We start from the raw sequence: 15,087 nt of genomic DNA, 5'->3' as shown, positions 1-15,087 counted from the left end.
ACTTAAAGAATTGCTCAACTTGAGGTAGGGAAGTTTCAAATTAATGTTTGGTTTTTCAGGTTTTATTATGGGATGAATTTTTGTCATACTTATAATGAAATAATGTTTGTTTGGGGGAGACTAAAATTTGTGTATTTGAATGTGTCTTCACTTCAATGCACATTTCTTAAAGTGTTGTTATATGTTGCAATACTGTCACATGCCAGCACACCATTTAAGCCAAGGAAAAAATCAGCCGCAATAATTTGTGGTCCTCAAACAGCTGTTTTTTGCAAATCTATAGGTGTCATTTAATGAGTAAAGACTTAAATGTTTAGTTTGTGAATTAAAGTAAGAAGTAATTCAATTTTATATTTGACTCCTGTTGGTTTACTTTTCTATATAAATATTCACCTTTGACCGTAGATTTTTGGTAAGATATTAAATCACTGCAAGTCTTAAAAGTAATTTACACAGTGTCGAAAAATAAACATTTTCATTTCCTTTAATTTATCTTAGAGGCATAATTTTGTCATTCATTATATCGGACATGACGGTTAACTTGATTTTGAAGTTTGTTTGTACAAGTATATTTCTTTCTGAAATTAGGGGCTTTCTTGTTGCTTAATAGTTCTTTTTGTTATAGGATAGCAAAAAGTCCTTCGAAAAAAATATACGATGCTAATGGAATTGGAGTTAAATTCCTGGAGTGTAAAATGAATGTTGTAAAAATGTACAACTTGAATAATTGCTTCAAAGGTGCACATGAAAACTTTGCTCAATTCTGTGTTATTTAAATGAAAGTAATCTGTTTTTTTATGGGGAAAAAAAAATATGCAGACTGACTTGTTGTTCCTTTATGATGAAATTGTTACTATTTAAGACTTTTGTATTTCTTAAGGTACTTTATAATTGTCATAGTTTTGACATTTGTTAAAAAAAGACGCTTCGTGTGACATTTATAACATTAAATGCTTTGTTTTCTCACAAATGCTCAAAATTAGAACATAAAACATGCAGACAAAAAAATTCATTATATATTGTATCATATCATAATGGGACACAGGGGCATTTATATTGTAAGTGATTTGTCATAAAATACTGGTAGATGTATTACAATTGTCACTTGATACATTTATTGTTATTAAGTAACAGTGCGCCTGTTTTTAATGTTACTACGGTAATTGTTTTTATTGTTCGTAAAATAATTGTTACCACAGGTTTTTTCTCATGATTAACGAAGATTGCATTTCTGTCTCATATATGATGCAAACTTACCTAAAATTGGATTTTAATTCTAATTTTTGTCATTAAGTGAGATATAGCTAAAATATTTTTTCCAAGTCCAGTGGCTCTACAGTAATTAATAATTTGAGCCGCACCATGAGAAAACCAACATAGTGGTTTTGTGACCAGCATGGATCCAGACCAGCCTGCGCAGGTTGGTCTGTATCCATGCTGGTAGCAAAACCACTATGTTGATTTTTCTCATGATGTGGCTCATTTATGAGTGACTGTCAATACATCAGCTGAAATGACAAATCACAACTGTAAAGATTGGTACATTTATTTATGAGTGCTTAAGTAACAATTTACAAAGGTAATCAATTATTGTTTCAATAAAAAAATGTTGTTTATTATGTATCAGTGTCATTAGAAGCTTTTTGTGCAGTCTCATTTAAACAGTCTTTTGTGTGAACTTGAATTACGTACAGTAATCAAAAAACTTGGAATCATTTTTGTCAGGAGAAAAAAATAAATAAGCATATTTTTATTTCATTACTAAACATTTTATTGGATTAAAAATGAAAATGGAGGAACGTGCTATTTGATACTCTTACAAGAGTAAGGGACAAATTGACAATTTATATTTTTTTCTGTAATTGAAAATGTATCATGTATATACATCGGATGGATGGCACTGTGTAAAGTCTAAAGTAAAGCCAGCATCTTATGTAAGTATAAATAAGTAGTAAGGTTTTATTTGGGGAATTATTAAAATGAAAAAAATAAACTAAAGGCGGAAAATAATTTGTTGTGGATGAATTTTCTTTGCTAAGTACAGTTTGGGCCAAATTTAGTTTATTTTTTAATGCCTACGTGGGACTAATTTTCACTCTAAATTCTAGCAGGGCTTTCGGTAGGTTCTGAAACTCAAGAGTCATTGACTCTTCAGCCTAAATTTTCAAGAGTCAAAATCAGATTTTCAAGAGTCAAAGTCAGATTTTCAAGATTCAAGATCAGCTTTTCAGGGGTCAAGCTATACTTTTATTAATGCAACTCTCATAGACATTATCTAAAACAAGAACATTAGTCATTACAGATTTTCTTCAGCAAATTCATATTTTAGTTGTCTTATTTTGCACATTGCCTAGAAATGCGTGGGTTTGGTGTTTTACTTTATTCTTGGTAAATTCTTCTAAATTAGAACTAAGAGTGATCATATTTTTCTTAAATGCAGACTTCTTATTGTCTTTTTATTTAGATTGTACTAGAAAAATCTTAAGAAATGATAAAAATGTCCGAAAATGGCGGTCGCGAAAACGAGTGACAAATACGGAAAACGAAAGTAAACATTAAAAATTCTTGCTAAAATACCTGTTTTAAATTTAAGAAATAATATATCTCATCCAGTGATTTGTCGTTGAATAAATCACTGCTTGGAGTTCAGATGCGAAGGAATTATATCACGAGGGCGTAGCCCGAGTGATATAATAATACGCATCTGAACGACAAGCAGTGATTTATTCAAGAGCAAATCACTAAATGAGATATATTATTTCGATTCTAACACGTTATAAAGGATTTTAAAGTACATCCTTGATGACATGCATTAAATATTTGCCCGTTTTCAATCGGTTTCTTTTCCAGCGCGCCGCTATGCCGCTTGACGCCGTGACGTAATAAATGTGACGTCAGAACAGTGATTTGTTGTATGATAATTCATTGCTTTCTTCCTTCTTTGTTTAATAGGAAAATGAATCGGATCGTGTTAGAATTTATTTTTTTTCACCATACCACGTATAATTTCTGCTTATTTAAAGCATTTATTTTTTTTGGCCCAAACAAAACCTCGGCAATGATAATGAATTTATTATAGACCGTGACGGCCGACTGGCTCATTACACGAGTAATCGTGTCAAGCACACAAAATAATTAACAAGTAGTACAAACATGTTAATCTTGGGCTGCATTGTTTACCAATTAACATTTACACATTGATCAATAAACACCTTTGATAAATTCAATACTCAATACAAACCGCGAGATGATTACGTGTCAGTCTGTCAGTAGCTAATTAACATACGACGCTCCGCCTATTGCCATACTTCCGTTTGTGCCGGCAACAATATTGAAATTCACTGAGATTTTGATTGATATGGGGCAGAACTTTCTAACTCGAGACGCATCAAAGTAAATTTCCGCGAGTCAAGCCGACGCACGGGGTATATTTTATGCGGGTCAAATACAAGTTTTTCTCTATTTTCGTGGGTCAAAACCCGGGACCTCGGGTCAACCGAACGCCCTGTTCTAGTATTTTATATTTACCAGTGTTTAATTTACTGAAGTGGAGATATGTTTAAAATACTACTAGGGGAGGTAATCCACTGTGTTTTATATCCCAACAAAAGAAATTATTCTTTTTTAGTATAAACTTCTTGTATTATTTCTAGATTTTCACTCAGTCATAGACCTGTTTTCAACAAGAGTACATCTATATACATTTGAATGAAAAATCAAGGGGTGTCGAATTTTGTATGCTGTGAAATGCGAGTCAGCTTAGTCAGGTACCCTCATACAGTCACCCATTTCAGAAATCAGTCCACAGAATAAATGCTGCATACTTCTGTTTCGAAAACATGTGGATATAAGCATAAAAACTGGTTTAATGTTATGTAAATTGTATTGATTTCAATGTGAAATAATGTCCTGTTAGCAATGATTATGGACACCATATTATGCACTGAAAATGGAAGATAATATGGCTTTTTTTAACTTAATTCACTATGGAAGCATATTTTTGACCGAATTATCGCTATTATACCAGCTTAGAGGAAGTGAGTGAACTACTGTTGTTATATACTGATTGATACTGCTAGGGGAGGTTACCTTCTTTGTTTAACCTTTACCCTGCTAAATTTCTAAAATGGACTCATCCATCATTCAGTTTGGGCAGAACCACTTATTATTCTAAGGGGTTTTCACTGAAAATTTACTGACTGCATAGCAAACAGTGCAGACAATGATCAGCAGGCACAGATGTGGAGGCTGATCTTCAATGTCTGTACTGGTCGCAAAGGCAGAATCACTTGCCTCCAGCAGGCTAGAGGTTAATATACTGTAAGGGGAAGTAATCTACTGTGTTTGCTTCATTGGGGAGGTAATTTGTGTTTGATGTACTGAAAGTAGAGATTAATCTGCTTTGCTTTTGTTTTTAATGAAAGGGGAGATAACCCATTGTGTTAAATATACTGCTACTGGGGAATGGGGAGATACCCCTGAACCATTTCTCTACTGTATACATTTAATACCTTGCTTAGGGGAGATAATCTAATGTAATAATTTAATGTCTGGAGAGATTCTGCTTTAAAACTTTATGTTTTAAACTATGCATTTTCATTCCCCTTTAAAACTTCATATTTAAAACTATATATTTTTGTGCATTTTTAAAACTTTAAGTGATGCATTTTCATGCCCCTTCATATTTAAAACTAAATACATTTTTGTGCTCCTTTAAAGTTCATTTTTTAAACCATGCATTTTCATGCCCCTTTAAAACTTCATTTTTAAAAATATGCATTTTATGCCCTTTTTAAACTTCATATTTAAAACTATACATTTTCATGCCCTTTTAAAACTTCCTATTTAAAACTATGCATTATCATGCCCCTTTAAAACGTACGTCATATTTCAAACTGTACAGTCATTTTCATACCCTTTAAAACTTCATTTTTAAAACTATACATTTTCATGCCCTTTTAAAACTTCATATTTAAAACTATACATTTCATGCCCCTTTAAAACGTCATATTTCAAACTGTACAGTCATTTTCATACCCTTTAAAACTTCATTTTTAAAACTACACTAGTCTAGGTGTTGTGGTTCAAGAAACAGATGCTGCACCAAAAGCAGCCGTTGTGCCAAATTTCTTTCCATAAGTTTATAATCTGTTTGAAGGATATGTTAGAAAAGAATCTTAACACTAAGATACCCTGGCAGCATTCTGGAATGTTCATGCATTCTGTTTTTGTTTGGTTTAACTTCTGTCACTAGTGTAGTTATACGTATGGCGACTTTCCAGCTTTTGATAGTGGAGGAAGACCTTAGTTAACCAATTGGTCACAGAAGCCCCAAGTCAGATTTTTAGGTAACAATTGATAGAGCTCTTACCTTTTCAAAGAAAAAAATATGATGTTAATACACTAATCGGAAATATTTAAAGATATTTTGCAGATTGTATGCATCAAGTTTGTGATTTTTTTGTGAGAAAACACAATAAATAATGCAAATGCATCATTATCGAATTTTATTTCAGTAAACATTTACAATATTAATAGGAAACAGAATGATTTGAATGGAAGGGTTGCAGAAAATAAATTAATATTGAAATAACATTACGTGATCAATACACATCTGTAATGCTTAAGGACTAACTTTGTGTTGTGTAGCATAAGGGGCATAATTTTCAAAAGAGGAGCTATAAATAATTTCATGCTTGAATTAACTTACAAACAGCACAAAGTCCATGATTTTCACAATTTCTCCTTTCATTTTATTAAAAATGTAGTTTGAGGCTCTAACCAGTGGTGTCACATTTAGCAACAGGTTGTTCCCTTTGACTGTGTCCATTATGAGTTCTTTTTGTAAAATGCTCTGTAAGCGCAGTTCTATGGACCGCAGGGTCATTCACTTTGATCCCTAGGTGCGGCTCATGTTCTTCATGACGATTTGATAAGAGACATTGTGTCTGATTTCATTCATCCTCCATCTCAGATTCATGTGGGGAAGTTGGCAGTTACTTGCGGGGAACAGGTTTGTAGTGGTATAGAATCCAGGAAAACTGGTTAGGTTAACTGCCCGCCATTATATAACAAAAATACTGTTGAAAAAACAGCATTAAACATAAAACAAACAAACAAGATTATAGTCATTTACATCAGGACTTACATGCATAAAGTTACAATTTCAGTATTTACCTAAAGTTTGAATTCTAGAAAGAGATTCATTTGATATGAGGGAGAAACATGTGCAGTATCTTTCCATTATTCAGGTCAGGGCAAGTTCATTCAATTAGCATAAACTAAGACTTAGATCTTCAGAAATCATACAGAAAATGTTCACGATATTCAGACCCTACTGAAGGGCCTCACTTAATTATTGCATACACTGTCAGTTTAGTTCAGTTGAGTTCTGAATGTGTAGAAGTGGAGATGTCATTAGATAGAAAACTTCTCGAGAAAAGACAGGCCGAGTCTGTTATGTACAGGTCACGGTTAGTCCTTTCTCGACACATGACTGTCATACCTGTACGCCATCAGTCAAGGTCAGAGGTCAAGGTCGGTCATTTGACCTCACACTCTCAGCGGTCACATTCTGTCACAGGGTGTACGGAACATGTATACTATGGTAGAAACAGAGCATTTTCATATCAGGTAAAAACTGTGACTTTTATTCAACCTGAGTATTGTCTTGGAGCCTGTGCTGTACATAGTTACTTTCATGAGGTGTGTTCGTTAATCTTTACACTACTAAATTTCTAAAATGGACTGGTCCATCATTCAATTTAGGCAGCACCACTTATTATTCAAAGGGGTGTTCACTGAAAATTTACTTCCATGCAGGCTGATCTTGGTCTGTGCTTGGCTCACATATGTAAATTTTAAGATCACTTGCCATCAGCAGGCTAATGGTTAATATTAGCCAGCCCTTTTAGCACAGTAAGTTAGGTCACCAGATGTGTAAGACACTGCGTCTGAAATTAATACAGGACCTCTGATGTCAGTTACTTGTAGAATAGTTGATTATATGAGGAGAAAAATGGGTGACTACTGTGTTTAAATACAATGCAAAAAAAATAATGATTGCTTTTAATTCTCCTCAGTAATACTACAGTCACACATATGGGGCAGATAGCTACGTCTAGCCAAGGATAGAAAGGTAGTTATCCGTATCAATCCGTAATTGAGCCGTACCTTAAAGTAGTAATCCGTATCAATTTGTACCAATCCGTACGGCTCAAGTACAGATCAATACGGATTAGTACATTTCTATCCTTAGCTATCCGCGCCGTATGTGTGACTGGGGTATAAGGAACCTAGATAGTTTAACTTTTCACTTTAAGATATATTAACTCACACACGGAATTTCACCTCTGATAATTCATGTGGGGAAGTTGGCAGTTACTTGTGGAGAACAGGTTTGTACTGGTACAGAATCCAGGAACACTGGTAAGGTTAACTGCCCACCATTACATGACTGAAAAAACAGCGTTAAACCCAAAACAAACAAACAAACACATGGAATTTAAAACTGTATAATAGAATATTATGTCGGAATCATGTAAAATAAATTGGAATGTTAAAGATAATTGTCTATACTGTCAGTTCTTTGGGGTTTTTTTACTTTCTACTGGAAAAGTTCATATTTCCTTTTGTTTTTACATTCTTAAATGATTTATTTCTTTCTTAAAACATGAAGGAGGAACAACAATGAAATATGAAACACATGGAAGTATTTTCTTATCTCAGGGTACTTCACTTTTTGTAAGGCCTGGTGAGTTTTATCTAAAATGCATTATTAAACATTTTGAAATGACATGTAAATTTAGAGAATAAGCAGCTTGTTTCATGTGAGGAAGATATGTGGCAGAAGGTTGTTTGTTGTCTTTTTGTGCTCTCCTGTATGACAGTGCCATTTGAGTCAAAAGGCTGCATTGCGTGCGTGCACATTTCAAAATATAAAAGTACCTATAAAAATATGTGGAACACATCCATGTGTATATTTTTAAATGTGCATGCATAAATATGTTGTTGCACGCTTATATGAACGTGCCTGTGTTACTATTCAGTATTGATATGCCTGTACTTGTAATTATGCATACATGTATAAATTTATGCATACACCTCCATATATGCATGCAAGTTTATATATATACTTGCACCTATAATTAAAAGGGCTCGTGTAAATTTGTGTGCACACACACATTTGTACGCACACATGTATTGATACGAGCAGCTAGGGTTACAATGTTATACGTCCACAAATATATATTTACGCACTTCTGACATTGTATGCGTCTTCATGACGATTGTATATTTTAATATGTGTATGCGTAAATATATATGTGCACGCTTGTATTAATGTGCATGTATTTATTTAAATGTGCACATGTAATTACAAGTGTTTACATAATACACGTGCACGTCTAAATATAAGCATATTTTTATGCATGCATGTATATTTTGAAATGTACGCACATGCAAAGCAGTCTTTAGACCCAAATGGTACACCATACGCCTGAGTGGTATGTGTACCACCAGTGATCTTCCTCAATCATCATCTAAGCTCTGAGCCAGAAAGTCAAAATATGTCCTACTGTTGTGTCTAGGGGTACACCTGATAGGATTCTTTTTCACAATTAAAGATACATCTGATTATTATTCCCTTCTAATAGACAGAATGATTTCTCTGAAATTTCACTAATTAATATTATAAAGCAATTTCCATTTAAAAAAAAAATTTGGCCAAAAAAATCTCCTGTCAGATGAGTGAGTGAGTGAGTGAGTTGGGTTTTACGGCGAATCGACACAAAATGGTCATATATCGCCCATCCTGTCAGATGAAGCTGTACAGTAATGATATGACCTAAATAGTACCTTAAAATTCCATAAGGCTTAAGAATTTTATGTTAAAAACAGTTAAACAGCTATCCAAACAGATGTTATGCACAATTACATAGCCAGAAAAGCACTACTTTCATTACTGCACATGAATGTATACAGTTGGGGTCATAAAGGGGGGTAATTAAAAGTAATGAATTAAATAAAACTTTAGAATATTGTAATCAGTATTTGAATCTTTGACAAATGTTGCAGAAAATAGTTATGGAAAATTGGATTTAACAAGAAATTGATATACAAAATGTATTATAATGTTCAGTTTCAAAAATGTGACAGCCACTAAATTATAAACAAAGGCATTATGAGCATTTAAGGGTGCACCTTGGATTTTTTCTCCAATTACAGCAGGAGAGTCACAGTATGACATAAATTATGTCTAAATGTGCTTCTTGAACATCAAAACTGGAAAGTTACAATATAACTTTATAAATTGTATGTGAGTGAGATCTTTTTCCATAATTAAAGCTGGAATTTTTTTAGTCACTATAATTATGTGACCTAAATTTTGTATGTGTGACTAATAATAAATTATTAAACTGAACAACAAACAAATTTTGTGGCTAATACATGGCAGTTATCTTTTTTTCTAGCTGATCTATGACCCTGCAATAAGGAAGTGCATTGAAGAATTGAAGTTTTGGAAGATAACTCCGGTTTTCTCTCTCACAGTAATGTTTTCTTTCCGGGGCTTAAATCATTAAGTGTAGGGTCATATTTTACTATAACACAAGATTAGCTTATGATAAGTGTTTACATGAAGAAAGAAGTGGATGTCAGTTTACATTCTTGTAGGGTTTCAAGCACCCAAGTATCTCGGCTATCTGTTACACAAGCAGCCTGCTATCTCTATTAGGTACCACTTAAAGTGTTTGTATTTGATAGGTAATTATGATACCCATTTGTTTCTCAAAATGATTCTATCTAAAATATCTCTATTATTTGACATTGTATTATATTAGGTCTCATCTTGACCTTCACTTAAGTATATTTGTTTATTATCAAGTGTTCATATATAAGATATATACTCAAGATCTATGGGGTCAGTTGTGTATGTGAATACATTGAACCTTTTGAGTGTTAAACTGTTGTATGAATATTAAACATGTTCTGAATAATTATTAGACGCATATAAAAAAAGCTTGTGTTGCCTTTTCAAAATTGCAAGTCATCCAGCTGGCTTGAGAACTTTTAGAGAGCTCTTAATGTTGGAATTACCCAAGTTATAGAACTCTGTTGCATATCCAAGTTAAGATTAATTAAAATTAATTCATAATACGGGCCTTATTTTTGTTGAGTCCGCTTGCGGAAGCTAATGGTTGTTCGGTGTATGTGCGACCGTGTGTCCGTCCATCTGTCTGTCAGGATTTGTTTGTCCAGACCATAACTTTTACATGCGTGGAGCAATCTTGTTTATATTTGGCATGAATGTTAACCTCTGTGAGACGGAGGTTCCTATCTCAAAGGTCAAGGTCACAGTTGGAGGTCAACGGTTATGTCAGATCTTGTCCGGCCTATAACTTTGACATGCATTGAGGAATCTTGTCTATATTTGGCATGAATGTTTAATTAAATGCGGTGGAGTGTCATCAGCAAACCCCAAGGTCAAGGTCGCAGTTATGGGTCAAAGGGCGGGCTCGACATGTTGCTCGTGGGCATCTAGTACTTAAGAAAGTATTGCATGCTAACTGTTATCATATCCTGATAAAATTTTAACTTGTAATAAATTGTAATAAAGTAATTCAGTCACATATTAATTAGTCATGCAAAGTTATGGCCCTTGTTCAACTAATAGAAGTTGTTTCATAGACAGCTTATGTCTGTATTTGGCTGGCTTGGAGCTCTAGGTAGCCCTAGCATTTAAGAAAAATGCTTATACCCTGGCAACCTTGCCGGATCAGTGTACTGTATTTCTAATGCTGCTGGTCACCTCGGCCTTTGATTCATGTGTAGGAATTGCTACTTGTGTAGAAAGAGTAATACGAAATCCAGCATCACATCCTAAAGTAGTCAGAATATTATATGACATCACAAACAGCCTTTTCGGGAATAGCACATTACCGTATAATTATTGAACTTTTATTGTCTTGTGGGAGCCCAGGGACTGTGATGATCTTGCTCTGTCTGCTTATATATATGGGTGGTTTTCAAAATAATGAAGCTTTTTCTTCTCTCTCACCTTACTTTAATTCAGTTCAGTTTTAGAATGTGTTTTGGGGCAAATGATATCCAAATCAATGAAGTCAATAAATGTGTGCAATTTCAGCTTAATGGCTCAAGCAGTTTTAAAGTTATATTAAATAATATAGCTAATTTTGTCCCCTGTGCACCCAAAAAAGTGTGACATTTTACATGAAGGATAGTTTTCAACTGTGTTTTACTTTTTCAAACCAAGCTTTATTGTTACAACTTTGGCTTTTTTATGTAACTTAAACTCTGCACATTTAAAGCAAAATACTTTTTTTCATTAACTACATCTTATTCTTACCAATATTTCATATCTTGTGATGGAACCCCCTTCACAAAAAAATAGTGAAAAAATACTGAATTTATATGTTGAACACTACATTTTCATAACCCCATTACTTTTCTTAAGTCCTAATGTTTTTCTAAAACCTTTATCCTTTCAGCTGTGAAGACACAGTATGATTTTTTTGTTTAATAAATCAACTTTCTCAGAATCTTGATGAATGTCTATACACCCAAAAATGTCCCCTGTGCACCTTTTCAGTTGTTAAGTGTCAGATTTCTTTTATTCTTTGAATAAAACTGGATTTTGCTTTATTTTCCTTGAAAGGGAGTTACAATGGATACAAAAGCAGCTTTCAACTTCACATATTAAGGACTGTTAAACATTCACAAAGCCAAAAGTGATGTCCCCTGTGCACCCTTTTTTGACATTCATCAATTATCATAGAATTACTGTAATATGTGGTGGCAGTTCTATATTCTTAGCAGTGTACACGCAAAATTTAGGCATTACTTGATAATTTAGCATTATATAAGTAACCCTGGACAATTAAAAATTCATTGTTTACATTTTTTCTGAAGTTGCCAATTTTCAAGTTTAAAAGTGGAAACATCAATTTTATTGCTTCTTAAGCTTTTAAGTTTACCTACATATGTAAATGTTCACTAGTGAATAATGTGTAGTTGAAAGAATTTTACTTACTATGAACATATTCTATGAATATATGCTTTGCTATAATTTGTCCCCTGTGCACCGTCTCAGTAACATTATAAAGTATGTATGAATTTTACTATTCCATTTTACCATGCATGGTATTTTGTCATTTTTCTACTATGAATAAGCAGTGCATGTAAACTAAGTGATTTCAATGTGTTAGTTATGTTTAAAGTCACTTATTTTTCATTTAAAGCATTACATGCTGTTAAATTTTCATGTTTTTGTTGTGAAAATTTTCAGTTTTGTAGTTATTTTGTGAAATAAACTAATTGTTTGATAGGATCTGTCTTAAGTTGATCACCGTTAGTCTTTTTATGAACAGAAAACTAATATTCAATGAATATTACACTGATTTTCAGTATGTGTCCCCTGTGCATCTGTAAAATAACTCAATTTTGAGTTGACAACTTTAGAAATTAAAATTACTGGACATTCTTGAAATTTGGCATGTTGTTTATAAACATGCAAAATGCGAGAGAAAAATAGGTTTTATAATAATATGTTTATTATTTTTCATTCAGCAACAACTTTTCTAGGTAAAATTTTATTTTCATGTCAGATTTGTGCAGAAAGGGTGATTTTAAAAAGCAATGTCCACAAACATTTGATTAAATAAGTTTCAGACCATACACAGACACCTATTACATATCATATATGTTGAAAAAAATTACTGTTACACATATTTCCTTGTCATAAAACACTGCAACATTTATCACCCATCTTACTGGAAATTCACTGAACTTTCGAATTAAAGGCTGAAATATTTTCTGATTGGTATTTCTCAACACTTTCCCAAAGTTATTTCCTTGAAATTTGAAGTATTTGCTATCATAAAAAATAGGTGACCACCATAAGAAATAGGTTTGAATTTTCAACCCCTATGTCACACTTTTGCTTCATTATTTTGAAAACCACCCATATAGCTATGAATTTTTTATTACCTAGACTGTTTCTTGCATGAGACAATACTAAAGTCCCACAATTCTTTGAACTTTAATATTCCAGTGAGGTACATTATTATCATTATGTACTGTTTGGTGCCTTTTTAACTTGCAGGCTATGAAATATTACTGATAACTTAAATGATTCATGAACCATGTGTGTTGAAAATTTCGAGAGCTCTCGACACGATCCATAGGCAGTTCATGAATTGCTCATAAACTATTTTTCGTGTTAAAATATCTAAGGATTATTCATGATTTAGTTCATGAACTGTTCATATTAACTCATGAACAAGTTCTTTAACCATGGCAGTTTATGAATTTTTCCAATTTCTATTTCAGCGGGGAATTCATGAACTTAGTTCATAAGTTGACTAATAATTCTTAGGTATCTGTCTTGAGAATAGCTTCTACAGTACAGTATATAAGATTTATAAAATGTTCTAACACAACCCGAGTTATTCCCCTATTAAACTAAGAAGAACTGTGTGTAATTTTTATGCAACACTTGTACTATGTTACAGTTACCATTTGTCATAGCATCAAATGCCGTCATGGAATGCTGGAAAAGAAAACCGCACAGGACAAGCAAATATTTTGTTAATAAGTTGTTGATAATAATTCAATAATTTTGGGTTATAATCAAAATCATATATCTCAAAAAGGAAATTGTTCTTGAATATAATAATTGTTTGTCCTTCAGATGCATATTATTATACCGCCCTCGTAATGTTATTGTTTTGCATCTGAACTCTTTTTATTCAATTGGGATATATCATTTTTGTAAAATTTATCAATGATATCCATGTACGTAATTATTATTTTAAATATTTTTTTTTTCAGGATCAGAAACAAACATCACTGAAAAGGTTGTCGGATATACAAAACAGTCCAGACCACAGAGCTCCAGGTAACTATTTGGTTTGTTTTCTAAAGCTGTAAAATATTTTGTATTTGCATGGAGTTTATTTTCTCACAAAAATTTATATTTTTCTTTTTTGTGTTTTTTTAAGCATAACTTATCTCTATGTACATGTATTCTCCAGTAAAATACTAAAATTTAAGTTGCAAAACTGTTGAAAATTAGAGATATCGAACATTTAACCTTGCATTGAAAATATGGACTTAGGTAAAAAGTGGACTGCAGAAAAAAAAAGATGGCAAATATAAATTGTTTACAGTATATTTTCTGTGTCCAGGTGTTTTGCATTGTGTATTTTTATAGAGGTCTTGACTTCATCAGCCAGAAAACATGTTTTACAGATGCCTAAAAATCTACTTATATCATCATTAATTAACCGTTTCTTTTCAAGTTTCTTCCTGTAATTATTTATCCATTCCATTTCTGTTCTGTAAATTGTTTATTTTGTGGGCGAGGATGGAGAAAACCAGAGTAAAAATGTAATGTAAAATGGCAGCTGGTTAGATGATAAATTTAACAAAACAGAAATTTTGATAACCTTTGACCTGTTAAATTTAGAAGCCCTACTCCAAATTTACATTCATGACCAACTGATTAAGTCAAAAGGCAGAGCATAAAGGTCTCTAGTTTGATTCCAGAGTGAGGCTGCGATATTTGGACAAGTTGCTTCTGGTATACTGGTTAAGTAAACTGGCATTACAGAAATTTAATTAGACAAGCTAACAGAATGATAATGTTAATAAAAAAGATGAAGTTAGAAATTTTTACCAGTGTCATGGTTGCCTAATATTTACATCTGAGACTGCACAAATAGCTATTTATTATACATGAAGGCTGATGCAGGAAAAATACTTTATAAAATTGAGCCGTGCCATTTAGAAAACCAATATAGTGGCTTTGCAACCAGCATGGATCCAGACCAGCCTGCACATCCGCGCAGTCTGGTCAGGATCCATGCTGTTCGCTTTTAAAGCCTATTGAAATTGGAGAAACTGTTAGCGAACAGCATGGATCCTGACCAGACTGCGCAGATGCGCAGGCTGGTCTGGATCCATGCTGGTTGCAAAGCCACTATGTTGGTTTTCTCATGGCACGGCTCAAATGATTTGAAAAAAGATACATGTGTGCAATGGTCAAGTGTATTCTGCAGCACGAGCTGT

At 33.1% G+C, this 15,087-nt stretch overlaps 1 protein-coding gene across 4 annotated transcripts in view; it reads left to right on the top strand.

Annotated features, from left to right (window-relative positions):
* The window catches only part of LOC123528625 (uncharacterized), a 52,263-nt gene that overhangs the window by 15,072 nt on the left and 22,104 nt on the right, over positions 1-15,087 (top strand). For 2 of the 4 annotated variants that reach the window (XM_045308489.2, XM_045308487.2), the window contains exons 1-2: positions 6,397-6,633; positions 13,849-13,915. In XM_045308489.2, the coding sequence (XP_045164424.2) occupies positions 6,412-6,633; positions 13,849-13,915 (289 nt within the window). In that variant the 5' untranslated portion in view covers positions 6,397-6,411. Of the gene's footprint in view, positions 1-6,396; positions 6,634-13,848; positions 13,916-15,087 lie in introns of those variants that run through there. The other 2 variants (XM_045308486.2, XM_045308488.2) reach the window with 1 other exon arrangement.

The sequence above is a fragment of the Mercenaria mercenaria genome, chromosome 13, assembly GCF_021730395.1.
Source record: "Mercenaria mercenaria strain notata chromosome 13, MADL_Memer_1, whole genome shotgun sequence".
Classification (NCBI taxonomy): Eukaryota; Metazoa; Mollusca; class Bivalvia; order Venerida; family Veneridae; genus Mercenaria; species Mercenaria mercenaria.
Note: the sequence above shows the minus strand (reverse complement) of the source record. Positions and strands in the feature narration are given on the sequence as shown.